Source organism: Pseudopipra pipra, chromosome 9, assembly GCF_036250125.1.
Source record: "Pseudopipra pipra isolate bDixPip1 chromosome 9, bDixPip1.hap1, whole genome shotgun sequence".
Taxonomy (NCBI): Eukaryota; Metazoa; Chordata; class Aves; order Passeriformes; family Pipridae; genus Pseudopipra; species Pseudopipra pipra.
In genome coordinates, this window is record NC_087557.1 from 24282230 (window position 1) to 24295731 (window position 13502).

General features: G+C 38.5%; 1 protein-coding gene across 8 annotated transcripts in view; it reads left to right on the forward strand.

Moving 5' to 3' along the window:
* The window catches only part of BEND5 (BEN domain containing 5), a 907022-nt gene that overhangs the window by 203845 nt on the left and 689675 nt on the right, over window positions 1–13502 (forward strand). For all 8 annotated transcript variants that reach the window (XM_064665271.1, XM_064665265.1, XM_064665267.1 and 5 more), the window contains exon 4: window positions 12026–12120. In XM_064665271.1, coding sequence (XP_064521341.1) covers window positions 12026–12120 — 95 coding nt within the window. The remainder of the gene's footprint in view (window positions 1–12025; window positions 12121–13502) is intronic.

Below are 13502 nucleotides of genomic sequence, written 5' to 3' on the forward strand. Positions count from 1 at the left end.
TGTCTTTCCATTTCTCTGCTTGTTTGCTGTTGGTAAGGACATAATGCAAAACTACTATAGTTACCACACTGAAACTCAGCAATAAGATCATCCAAGCAAATGTCTAGAACAATGTTATTTTAAAACGATCTATAAGAATTGTTCAATAAAGAAAATGTTCCTTATATGTATAATTCAGCTTTATCTTTATTGATTTGTTCATATTTTTAATAGGTTTTAGAATTGTCAGTGTTCTAGTAAAATATCATGTAATATGGTTTATTGTTAGGGTAATAGAGTTACAAACTTGGACAAAATTTTAATCTATCCTGCAAGGCTGTTGTTTTTTGGGTTTTTTTGTCTTTTTTTTTCTTTATAAGCATACTTTTTTAAGCCAATTATTTGAGGAAGAAAAGATTTAAAGCACGAGCTGTAAGGAAGAATATGAGAAATAGAATTGTTCTCTCCGAAAGAGGGGACCCGACTGCCATTCATTTTTGGAAGATGGGCATTTTTTAACAGGGAAAAATCTTCCTGGTCCCATTTTTGTGTCAGCATTTCATAAGAGCTGCCATGGCATAGACAAATAAACAATGCTACTAAAACTGCCTGTATACATATGGAGAGCACAAGTGCTACTTCACGTGAAAGGACTATTTAACTACGGATTAAATAGTTTAAATAACTGTTAATAGATTCAACTACAGATGTGAGTCTGTGGTGTGACAGCTTATGTGTGTAGTGCTGGGAGTGTCACTGTGGAAAGAAGGTCCCCATCTCAGGGAGTCTTTGGGGACCAAGTTTGTGCTCGGTGCTGTCACAGAGAGGGGATGACTCAGCTCTCCCACTCTGGGCATCTCAACAGCTGGGGTGAGAGTGAACTATTTAGATTCCTTTGATTTATGCCAGGGAAATCCCTAATGATCCAGAACTAGGGCAGTGCTAAGCCATGTACTTCACCCTCTTGAGACACCCTGTGTGCTCCTCTCGCAGCTGACATCCCAAATCTGAATCACCATTTCATTTCTCACAGTCACATTTACAGCTTAAATCTTTAATCCTGGCATGTCTAAAGTTCCTGTTGAATTCAGTGTCAAGCATGTGAGGACCACAGAAGATCATTCTCCCATGCAATGGGTGTTTGTGTTTTGTTGACAGAGCACTGTCCCAGTTTTGAGGGAAACTTCTCATTATTTTTGAAGCTCAGATTAGCATTTTTTATGTATTGAAAGTTTCTGCTCCTGCTATGTAATACCCATTTTGGTTTTGTTCATATTTTCCTGCCTTCTTTGTGATAAGTGAGTTCCTTCTGCTCCCCATGCCTGGCCACCAAACTGGTGTTTGCAGATTTTGCCTCTGCAATACTCGGTTACAGGCTGGCTGTGGGAGCAGTGTCATGATGTGATAACTGTAGATTTAAGTAAAATCAAAGGAAAACTTGTCATCTGCATTGCAGTAAAAATAAATGCAAACTGCATTAGTGTTTTGGGGAGCTTAGAGTTTAAATGATACTCTGGGAAACAAGAGAGGATCAGCTGTGATTAGAAGTAAGGGAACTGAGAAATGTCTTGTATCTCTGATCACAAATTTTTTTTTTTGTTAATAATTTGTGTCTTCTGCTGTTATGATTTTAAAAATTCCAGGAAATCTGAAAGGAATTATATTTACATATGGTTTCCAAAAAAACTCTTGAGTCTTTTCCAAAATGAAAAAATTGAACAACATAAAGTGTGAAAGATCTTTTGCAGCATTATGGTTAATATTGAGATGCTGTATTAAAATACTGTGTTTGGAAGCAGTGTTATCAATTTGTACGTTTCCCCAGAAGGGTTTTCAGCAACTTTGAATATTCCATCAAACTGGCATAATAAAGAGTGCAGAATTTACCTGTTAAAATGCACAGAGCATTCATAGTAGCCTCGTAGCAGCCTGCTGTTACTGTTGCTTTGCTGAAGAATAAGCAACCATTTAGAGATGAAGTTTTCTCTACCAAGAGGGCACTTTGAAGCATATTTCTACACTAGGTTTTGGAAGAGATCTGAAGGAAAATCAAATCTGGATGATATTGAAAGGGGCTTTGGTCATACATATGATTTCTTTAGAGAAGATGTTCAGCACTGTACCATATTTATCTCTTTTTGGAGTCTCATTTTTGGTGGAAAATTACCAGAATTTGTGCTGAGACTTGCTTAGTATCTGAGCAATTTTTCTTCTAACTCAGTATAATGTAATAGTTTCAGCAAAGTATCATATACTCGGTACTTCAAAGCCAATAAATATGAGCCATCCATTTTCAAATTCCTTTTATTCATACAGCATTTCAGATTGATTTACATAAACTAACAAAACAATATAACACTTAAAGTTGATCTGTAACAGTAATAAAAATGTTGCTGCATCCCAAAGCTGCAGAAACGTCACTTCCAATCTACAGTGATCACTTACTAAGGAAAAATTGTGCCTACGGGATTTTGGCAAACCCGGCATCTTTCTCCCATAATGCCAGGCTGTCTTAAATCCTGAATCAGAAATCCACCCATAGTCAGGAAGAAAGTGTGAATGTTTGCTTAACTTTAAGACTCTAGGAACACTTAAAGTGAAGCTAAATATTTATGTGGTTGAGAGCTTTTCTGAATACAAATGTTTTTTTTATCCGCCTTTAAAGCTCAGTCAGGACAAAATGGAAGTTTTACCTCTGGCATTTGAAAGCAAAAGGACCTGACTGGCTGGACTGCAGTTATACTGCTCACCCCAGTAATGATGCTTTGCCATTGCTGGGCTTTTTTTTCCTTTTCCAGTGCCAAGGAGGAATGCCAGGGAGGAATGCCACCTTGTACAACACAGGGCAAGTTGCTTTAAGACATTTAACTTTCCTATTGAAATTCTCCCAGTTCTTTTGTTTAGCTGTTCTGTTCATGACACTGCCAAAACATGTTTATTCACATGCTGTGAGTCACCTTTGCAAACAGACAGAGATCAGCATTTGAATCTAACATTCAGAGTTTTCAGAATGGGATTTTCAAAGCTGTGAGTACAATTCATATATCCCCTTACCATTAGGGTTGGTTAATGCAGTTCTGAGATCTTACTCAAAGTGTCAAATAGACAGGTACACAAAATATAGCAGGAATTAGATCAGATTTCCTTCTGCTTACCCTTGGGTTTTCTTTTGAAGCACAAAACTTGGAATAATCTGTTAGTACATGAGTTAGACACTTGGAGTAGAATTCTAAGCAGCAAAAATTGAAAATACAAGAAATAGTGCTGAAGTACTGTAGAAATCATGGGCATTTTTTTTCAAATCAATACCTCAAGCTACTGGTTGTCAATGTTAAGATTCCAATGTACACTAACATATTGATTACATTTTCTCATAGAAATCAGTGAATTGTGTGGCTGTTGCAGTATTGCAAAAGGATTAAACTGGAAAGAGCAGAAAGAATTTTAGCTCTGCTTTAGAAATAGAAGGGCTTATTAATTTTGCAAAAGAAAACTAGAGAGTACATGCTATAACAATATCCCTTATTTTAATGAGATTGATAACATATAGTTTATATTTTCCCACAAAAAAAAGGTTGGTGTTTTTTTTTCATCAGCGCTGCAGCTACTCTAGTAAGGATCCAATTCAAATTCTCTCTAAATATAAAGGAGCTGTACAATATGGGGAAACCTTTATTCTATTACTATTCAGAACCATGCATGGAAGAACATAGAAGGTTCAAAGGTTTAATTGTAATAGCAACTAAAATGCCTGAATTAAATAAAAAAAAAAAAGAAAAAAAAGAAAAAACCAAGGACCTCCGTGAATAACCTGGACACAAAGCCCATCTGTGCCTAGTTACTGGAGAAGTCAATAGAGAGGGTTTACATTTGCAGGCTGTGATCCCAATAACATAACCAAGACCACTGGCAGTAATAACTAGTGGTTGTACACATCAAAATGTCTTTGTTTTGTAACCCATCAGAGAACACTGAGGCAAATACATCGGTGCTGGTTTTGAGCTCTCCCATATATCCTGTCTTTCCTTCTATGTGTTATCATCTCCTTCTTTTCCCCCACAGGTTTTTCCCACAAGCTCCAGATAAACATTAGCTTTTAACTGTGAAAAATGCCAGCTGCAAAAATCCAAAGTAAACAATTGCTGGAAAAGCTTCATCCAAATCTCTCCCTTAACAGGGCTTTCTTTATCTTCCTCACAAGGACTTACACTTGAAAAGGCTTTTTCATTCTCATCCTCCAGCCTGGGTATCAGATGGATTGCTGCCCTTGTGTTTGCATGCTATTTAAATTGTGATTATTACCTTCTGTGTGTTCAGGGGTTGAGCAAAATCATGATCCATACAAATATCACTGCCACTCTCTCATTGTCAGTGCCACTGTCACCTGCTGCCTTGCAGGATTTCTGGGGCAGTGTTCAGCACTCCACCTGCATGCTTTAAGCTGTACATCACTCTGGCATCCATCACCAATGTCTAATCTGTTGGGAAGTGTATCCCTTGTTGGTAAGGGAGGCTTTGATTCTGGATCTTAGGCTGACTTGCACTTTATGAAGGGCCCAGAGGAGCAGATGGTGTGGAGTGAGTAGGGTGCTCCCACATGAACTCAGTGCCCCTTCATGCTCAGCCCTTCAGTGGCACACCTTATGCCAGTGCTCATAAACATGAGGTTTTTTCCTTACCATAGCCCCCTATGACAATAATGTGGTGACTTTTCCTGGCACTTTCCCCTTTTTCCAGACTGATCTCATTGTTCTGAGTCCTCCTGTGGGCCCTGCACCACGGATGGCATTTGGGCCAGAAAACATTTAGTTGAGAGCATTATCTTTTTGTACCACCAAGAGGACATAATTATTATAACCATTTCAAATCCCACAAAAACTTTGCAGCATTTCTTCTCGCTGGATAAATATTTTCTATTAGGAAAAGGAAAATGTAAGTCTTTTCAGCTGCTTCCTCTTGAGAGATGTAAGATATCCGCAAATTTTGCTAACACATTCCAGAACAGCCAGCTGTTACTATCCACCTGCAGCCATAATATTGATTGAAAAGAATATAGAACCTAAACATGGATAGCTTCTGTAATTATGGAGAACGAGTTTAATACATGATGCTACTTCAAATGTCATCTGGCAATGGCTGTAACGTGGCATGGAATGTATTAGGAAATAATTTAGCTAGTTGAGAGAAAGTCTCAGTGAAAGACCAGGCACTGTTTCTTTATATTACTGATTCCTGAAAATATTATCCATGTATATGAAGAAAGGCAATGACAAGACCAACAGGGCTCAGGCACCTGTCAGTTTTCAAATAAAAAGTTGCTCACACATTCCTGTAGCTCTGCAATTTCCTGGTAGTGGAACTAGAAGCGGCTCTTTTGCCAAAACCTGCATATATATGAAAAAATAGGAAATAGAAAATAAAAGCACCTTTTTTTTTTCCCCCCAAGCTGATTAAAGAAAGATGCCTTTGTTATTTTTACAAATATTTTGACCTTTTGCTACAAAGAATGAGAAAAAAAATTGGCAAGAAGGTTTCAGCTTCAAACCTGTTTGAAATACCTCTGTAGCCTGGTTATATGCCCTGTCAGGACTCGTACTATTTTCTTTTTGATGAATCAACACAATCCAATATATGTCTTGTGACACATTTGCAATTCTATTGGAGATTTTGGCCCAAGGGAGCGTGGAGCAGGAGTCACTCTAATTACACAACTGCTGGCTTTCCAAAGGGATATTTCTGAGTTTTCAGTTGAAAGTTTCGGATTATTGATGTTCAGATGAAAAGTAAAAACAGAAAGCTGACTTATGCTGGCAAGGGAACAATGTTGTTATTCTGTTGAATAACAAATTTGCCAGTTTTCCATGAAAGATTGAATGGGAAAACTTGGAGTGACTCTTGCCCTCACAATTTTCAAGTCCAACAGGTCCCCCTCAGAAGCCAGATTAGTGGTCAGTCCATGGCATGGCATTAAACAGGGAGTAGCAATTCCTCTGTAAATCCTTTTGTACTCTTTCTGCTAGAAGATGTTCTTCTCTACAGTTTCTCCCTGCCCTAGGCCTAAGTGAGGTAACACTGGTGTTGACAGTGGAATTCCAAATGGGGAACACTGCCTTACCCAGGTGTTACTCCTCCTGTGAGTCTGTGCTTAAGCGTATTAGTTTGGGGGCAAAGAAAGGACTGCCAGAAAGGACAGATAACCAGGCAAATGCCTAAACTAGGAATTATTTTTAAAAGTATCTTTTTGTTATTAACACAGAACTATGCCCCATTAACTGGAAAACACCAATACAGCTGCCGGGTGCTGGGCCAGCACGAACACCAAGAATCTCTCCAATACACAGACAAATACCATGACAAAGTCTAAGCTAATTTTTTACTTAGCAAAGCAGTGTATCAGAGGTCTTACTGTATTAAAATCCTTTGAGTCTCATTTTAACGTTGCTCTTTGTGACATCCTAGACTTGAGCATTCCTCTCTTTCAAGTCACTAAATGCAGAGCTGTACCGAGGGAAAAACCCCAATAACTCACAGTCTGGGATGCATTTGCTGCATCAACTTCCTGAAACTTCCTTGTGTTGTAAAGGCTCCACAATTTGCAGTTAACAAGACACAGGTGCAGCTGATGATGAGGCCGGTGGAGCTCTCCATGGTCCCCAGCATCCTCCCTCACTAAGTGAGTGTTTGTGTTCCCCTCCCCAGCATCAGCAGGTTTTGAAAGCTCCTTAGCCAAAGAGAAAAAGGCTAAATGCTATCAGCAGTAAAAACTTTTCCATTTGAAAGGACAAATTGTTCCTACAAAGGGAAAAAGAAATCCTGAGTTATTTTAAAACGTTAGCGGTAATGAATGATTTAAATTTGAAAAGGTCAGAAAAACGTGATTTGTAAGTTTTCATTGGGGATTTTGCACAGACCTGGCTGTTATATTGCTTGTTTTCTTCAACGTTGATAACAGTTGCAGGTGACACTTTTTTCCTTTCCATTTTGAAGTCCCTCCAGTATAATTTATTTTTGTACAGCTTTGTGTAAGGTACTTTGTCAGGAAAGATCCTAAAGACCAAATACCAAAATGCAGCATTTTTTTGTGAGCAGGCAGCAATCCCGTGTTGCCGGTTTCTCACATTTATAAATAGTGTCTCAAAATCTCACAAGTCATAGGGCTGGCTTGAAAATTCGTTTTTCTTTTTTGTTTGGGTTTCTTTCTTTCTTTTTTTTCTTTCTTTCCTTTCTTCTTTTTTTTTTTTTCTTTTTTTTTGTAATGGAATGCTATTCTGAAGTAGATCTGCCCCTTAAAGGAGTTCCTTACATCTGTAACATATATATCTCTTCATAAACATACATAAAGGTACATGTATAAAAGAAAGTCTTTTTAAATAAAGAAGGAAGGAAGGAAGGAAAGGATAACCATGATTCTTGACAAAGGCAAGAACCCATCTCACAAAAAGGTGCAAGTTTCAGGAATTCACAAAACACTGTAATATCTGAAGAATCTGCAGGAGAGGAAATCAAGACATCAAGCAATATAAGCAGAGCAGAGCCCCATGATATCCTGCACCTTTGGATCTTTGATGTTTATTCAGAGCACAAGAGTTCAGAGTTAATTTCAGCTGAAAGGTCTTAATATTATTACTTAGTGCCCAGTTCTCTTATTTTGGCTGGTTAAACGTAGAAATTGTTCATGCCTGACTTCAAAGAATTGGTCCCCAGGTACTTTGGCAGCTTATAGTGAAGTTTGTGTCATACTTGTAGCATTCAGCATTGTCCACTGAATTGAAATCATTATGCTATTAATGTTAAATGTATTATATAATTATAAATATTTAATATGTGTATGTTACATCAATATTAAGAACACCCAACACTTCCTACTGCAAACCCTGTTTTCAGCTAGTTATAACTTCTCATACTTGTAATGATTTGACACAAAATTTTCCGTGCCAGGTGTCTGCCTCAGGCAGAATTTTGTGGTGTTCTATGGTGTGTTTGTTTTTTTTTTCCCCTTTTTTTAATGTCAGCCAAAGGAACTCAGCTATTTCTGTGAGAAGCCAGCCAGGGAAAACCATGCAAAATAAACCTGGCAGCCTTTTTGAAGGGACCTGGTGCGTCCTTATCCTGGGGGAAGGCACTTAACCTTTGTCAAAGGTGTGACTTTCTTTGGGATACCTACTTCAGTTGGTAGGTTCAGATGGAAAACCTGCCAGGAGGTGGGTGAACAATGAATGTTTTAGAGGTTACAATTCACCTTGTGCTCCCACAGACCTGTGGGAATATGATGCTCAATATGACCATCCCCACTCAATGCTTTCAGCTCCAAAGCAAAACCACCCTGATGTGTGCTTGGCCACCAAAACAAGAGCAGCTCCTTCCAGCCCCAGTCAGGAAACAGCAAACTGTTGGAAGTAAGAAAAAATATGTGATATATTTGAGCCATCTTTTCCCCTTTATGTTCATGGTTCATCTTTATCCTGCTTGTGTTAAACACACTTAGCACTTAATACCTATTTGTGCTTTTAATTCCTGAAATAGGTTTGCAAAGGACTATTGGGAAAGGTAGATTTAATCGGCAAGTTTTAAGGCTAAAGGCAGGACTAAGGTTTTCCTTACTTTTCTCTCTTAATGGTTTTAGCAGCAAGATACCTTCAAATTCAAACTTCCTGCACACATTATGGAAATAGGAAATCTTCCTTTTTCTCTTGATGGGTAGAACATACCTGCCTTGCCTCATGTTCCCCAGCATCTGTCTCGGATCTGGCAGCCCACGCACAGAGCCTGAGACTGCAGCAGTTGCCTTTCCTCATGCTGTGAAGCCACAATCCATCCTGATGCTTCCCTCAAGAGCATGGTTTTACTTGGTGGTGTCCCAAGAGGCTGTTTTACACCATGCTTCTTCCACCTACCCAGAAGTTGCAGATCAGTTTGTGAGAATAATGCAGTATATTTAAGATTTTATCAGAACTGAAGTAAAACCACACAATTGTGAGTTCTGATCATTCAGATATGAATATTTTCAGTTTGAATATTGCTCCTCTTTCAGTATTCAGAAACGAATATAATGTAGTTTGAATATTTCATCTTTTAGCGATATTCGTACTCTACAAAATACCCAACAAGCATTTTTATAGTAAAAATTTCCACCATTTCTCTCTGTCTTGATGCTCTGGAGACCAGAGCGATTTCTAGGGAATCTGTAAGTACATTTAATCCAGGTTTTTTTTCCTTAACGTCTCCTAAATTCTTAAATACTCGTAAATGAGTATCTGAATTATATTACCTATTAAATGACACCCATTGTACATCTCTATAATTCATAAAATCATACAGAATAGTGATAATTTTCTTGCGAAAAAGCGGTTTGATGGGCACAGTGTTTACCTAGTCCTTTTTCCCTTTACAGTGCACAGTCGATATAGATAGAAACGAGACCAAGAATTAGATTTGTTCAGCAAAACTTTGATTGCTGTATCACAACCTTTTTATTGCAGCCTTCAGCTCGGAGATGTTTGCATACCTTATTGAGCAAGCTGCATATTTTTGCCGTGTGTGTATGCAGCGTGTGTCCTGTAGTCATTACATTTTTGCACACTCCACTGCCTGAGCTGCATGAACTATTTTAACTATCACCGGGAACACTTGCCGGAGTTCAGCTGCTCATTTGAGTGCTTCGGTTTGTGTGCTTTATTACTCCAGTGGTGTGTGTTGATAAAGTTCTGCTCTGTGCTGTTCAATTTTTGGTTGTGCCGGTCTCGCTCCGTGCCACGCTGGGAGAATGGCACGCCCCGCTAACTGCTTCCTCCGCGGCGAACGCGGGCGCTGCAAATGTTAGAATCTGCACTGTTTTGTTAAATGAGCTGCATATTTTTGTTTTTATATACATTGCTTACCCAGTTGTGTACATTTGCCCAACTCATTATACAAAATAAGCTTGATTGGAATAAGAACATTCTCTACCAGCTGTCTGCTCTGAGTCAGTACGCAACAAAATTAGCAACTTTCTCTTTCCAACAGTGACATGATTGCATCCAAAGTTTAAGGCAATTGGTTTGGAGATCTTGTTTGTTTCATTCACTCCATGCAAACATCAAGATTAACAAACCAATTTGTTGCGACTTAATTTGTTTTCACAAATATGAACAGAGTTAAGTAACAGAGGAAAATCTGGGCATTCTAATACGGGGAAATGCTTCCATGTAGAGCATGAAATGTATAGAGACCTAAATACCATTCTCCAACTTAGAGCCATATATTGTAAACATGAGATGATGGAAAACAACCAGAGACCTCCCGAGGTGGATATTTCATCAGATAAGCAGTATCCCAAATACTTAAAATTGCAAACATAACGTTTTGTAAACTAAGTGCATGTTTTCATCTGGAGTCATAAAAGTAAGTTCATCTCATGACCATTGGAAAATCTCAAAATATATGAAACCTCATGTGCAGGCACCTGTAGTTTCCTTATTAACTTTGGTGCAAAATTGAATTAACATCTTTAAGAAAGTGTTTTTCTCAACTTGCTAATTTTTCAAGTCAGTTCCAGTCAAAACTACAGGTTATTTTTATTTTTTTTTAATTAATTTATGGAGTTCGCACACATAGAAGTTTGTGCTCCCATTTACAGAATCTTCAGCACTACCTTACCTCGAAAAAACTTGCTTAATTTTTCTTGAGTACAGAGCTACTTACTCAGTGCTATGTAGTTTACCTGGCTCCCTACCTGCCCCACATATCAGTGTAAATGTGCCTGGTTCCTGTTGTCCATGTCCCACTGCTGACTGCTTTCACTTCAATCTTATCATTCACTGTTGCCTGAGCAGGCTGCCTGGAAAGTCCAGATTGGTTTTTGCAAAGTTTTACAGATGATAGTTTAATTGATCTTATTGTTTCAGCCAAAATTGCCTGATTTTAATCAGTGACTGTTCAGTTCTAAGGCTTCTCCTGAACCATTATGTAAGAATGCGAGCATTACAATAGGCTGTTCTAAAAACAAATGTGTGAATATCATTTTCGGTGGTCTGTCTTCACTGCTACCTGTGAAAAAGAAGTGCAAAGAGAGAGGCAGAAATTGAATGTATCAAAATATCCTGGACTGTTATATAAAATTACTTTAGCCTTTGTATTTTGTTTTTTTCTGTGTACATTAATATCGGGTATCAAGAGAATGTGACAAATGAGGAATACTGCCTTTACCATCTGAAAAGTCAATGTACTACGTGAGATGAGCTACATCCAATTTAGATTTTCTTAACAGAAACAGAATAAGTAACTTTGTGTAAAATGACTTAGAGCAGACAGATGGTAGGGAAGAAGGTTTTGTCTCTGTTTTCTCTTGTCTTTCCCCTGCATGAATTTCCTTTCAGTGTCAGTCCATTACCCTTAAAGAAATAGGGCAAGAGGAAATGGCCTCAAGTTGTGCCAGGGGAGGTTTAGGTTGGATATTAGGAAAAGTTTCTTCCCTGAAAAGGTTGTCAAGCATTGGAACAGACTGCACAGGGAAGAGACTGAGTCTCTGAGATTTAAAAGATGTGTAGATGTGGTGCTTAGGGACATGGTTTAGTGGTGGACATGTCAGTGCTGGGTTAATGGTTGCACTTGATGATCTTGGAGGTCTTTTCCAAGCTTAGTGGTTCTATGATTCCACCCTAGTATTCTATGGAGCAGTTAGAAGGTTTTCATGAGGACTGATAGCCCATCTCCCAGCTTTCCACCAACCTCTATAATGTTCACTGCAGCAAACTGGACTTGCTTTACTGTTTTCAGATCTGAGCAACCTATTGCTTTATGTGGCTAGGATGCCTACTGAAAAATCAACATACTAAATTAAAAACATACATTTCATGTGCATCAATGCAGTGTAAAACAACACAGACAATTTAAATACTTGGAACAGGCAGGATATTGATCTGTTGAGAGTAACAATAATTCATAAGACACACATCTATATTATATATTATCTCTGTATATTCTTATGCAGCTGGTATAGGCAGCACACATAGAAATTCTTTGAGATTTTATACCTGATCTCTTTTCTTTTCCTTTTTTTTCCCCCCAGAGAGTAATTTTCAATGTTGTCAACTTCAGTAAAACAAAAAGCCTCTATAGAGATGGGATGGCTCCAATGGTGAAATCCACCAGCAGACCAAAATGGTAAGTTATACTCTCAAAGACTTGCTTTATGAGATAAAGGGGTTGTACTTGACACTTGTAGCAAAGCCCCTGTGGCTTAGGGGCACCTTTACATAAGAGTATGAGAAGTTTGATCCTGCAGCATTGTGAGCACAGGTTCTCTGTGGAGCAGATGGATAGTATGAATTCTAGAGGCCCCTTCCAACCTTGCTGCTATGGTGTGTTGTAGTGCCTGGTTTCGAGTAGCATCACTGAATTAAGTCCATTCAAGCAAACTGAACAGTCAAGGCTTGGGCCAAACAGTTTTTCCGTGACTGTCCAATGGTGAGCACAGTCCCTGTCGCAGTTTTGGGCTGTATCAGCTGACAGTCTGCCCCAAAAAGCTTGCAAACAGTTTGGGAGATGGACTGGTGGCTGGACTGGTTCTGAAAAGCTGCTTGGAATTGCTCTCCCTGTTTTGGGGTGGTTGGAGTGTGATGCAGAAACGTGAGCTCTGCCATGTGAGTTGACCTCACGTGAGTGAGCAGTGCTTGGTCTGAGACAGAAGGAGGCCAAACAACCTCCTTGTAAGCTCTATAATAAATACAAAATGGAAAGGCATGTGCATATTAAACACGTGAATACCCATATAGATGGTACATTTTCTCCAAGCAAATGTAATGAAGCCTCTCCTGTGAATAATAATATGTAAATCTGGTGAGTCCAAATGCGTGCAAGACTCCCAAGAATTATATGATTTGCCTTTGCCAGGAGACTTGTTTGAATATGGATAGTGAGGTTAGGCCAGAAGTGTACAGCAAGGGATTCTTGTCAGCCTTCACAGCTGCTGCTTTTTATTGGTTAATTAAGAATACATTTAATCAAGCTGGACATTCCCTGAGCCTTACAAATATATCTTTCTTAAATGCTTCAACCGCCACAAAATTTCCACTCACAAAATGTTAACTTTTGGTGGTGATAAGACCGTTGTTATTGTGTGACTTCCTCTTCATGTGACCAGCAGAATGGATATTTGGCTTTTTGTCTAGATGTTAAGGTCATGTGGACAGAAGAGCTGTCTCTCAGTACAGTTAGTGGATTGAGTCGATTCCAGCTCGATAGGAACATGTAATAACATTGAAAATTAATTAAAAAAATCCATTGCGTTTAGTGTTTTTGTAGCAAAAGTCATGTTAATTGTGTTTACCACTTAACTTCAGAAAAATCTTTTGGGGCATTGCAGGGCCAAATTTATCAAGCATACTTTAATCATCTTTCAGAACCTTTTCCTTCTCTCACTGGGGTCTGGTATTTGCAGCTAAGTATATTGTGTTTTAACTTCATCTATAAATCAGATATTGCTTTCATACAAATTTTATGCCTTACTTTGGTTTCAAATTAAAGTGTAAATCTTACAAAACAAT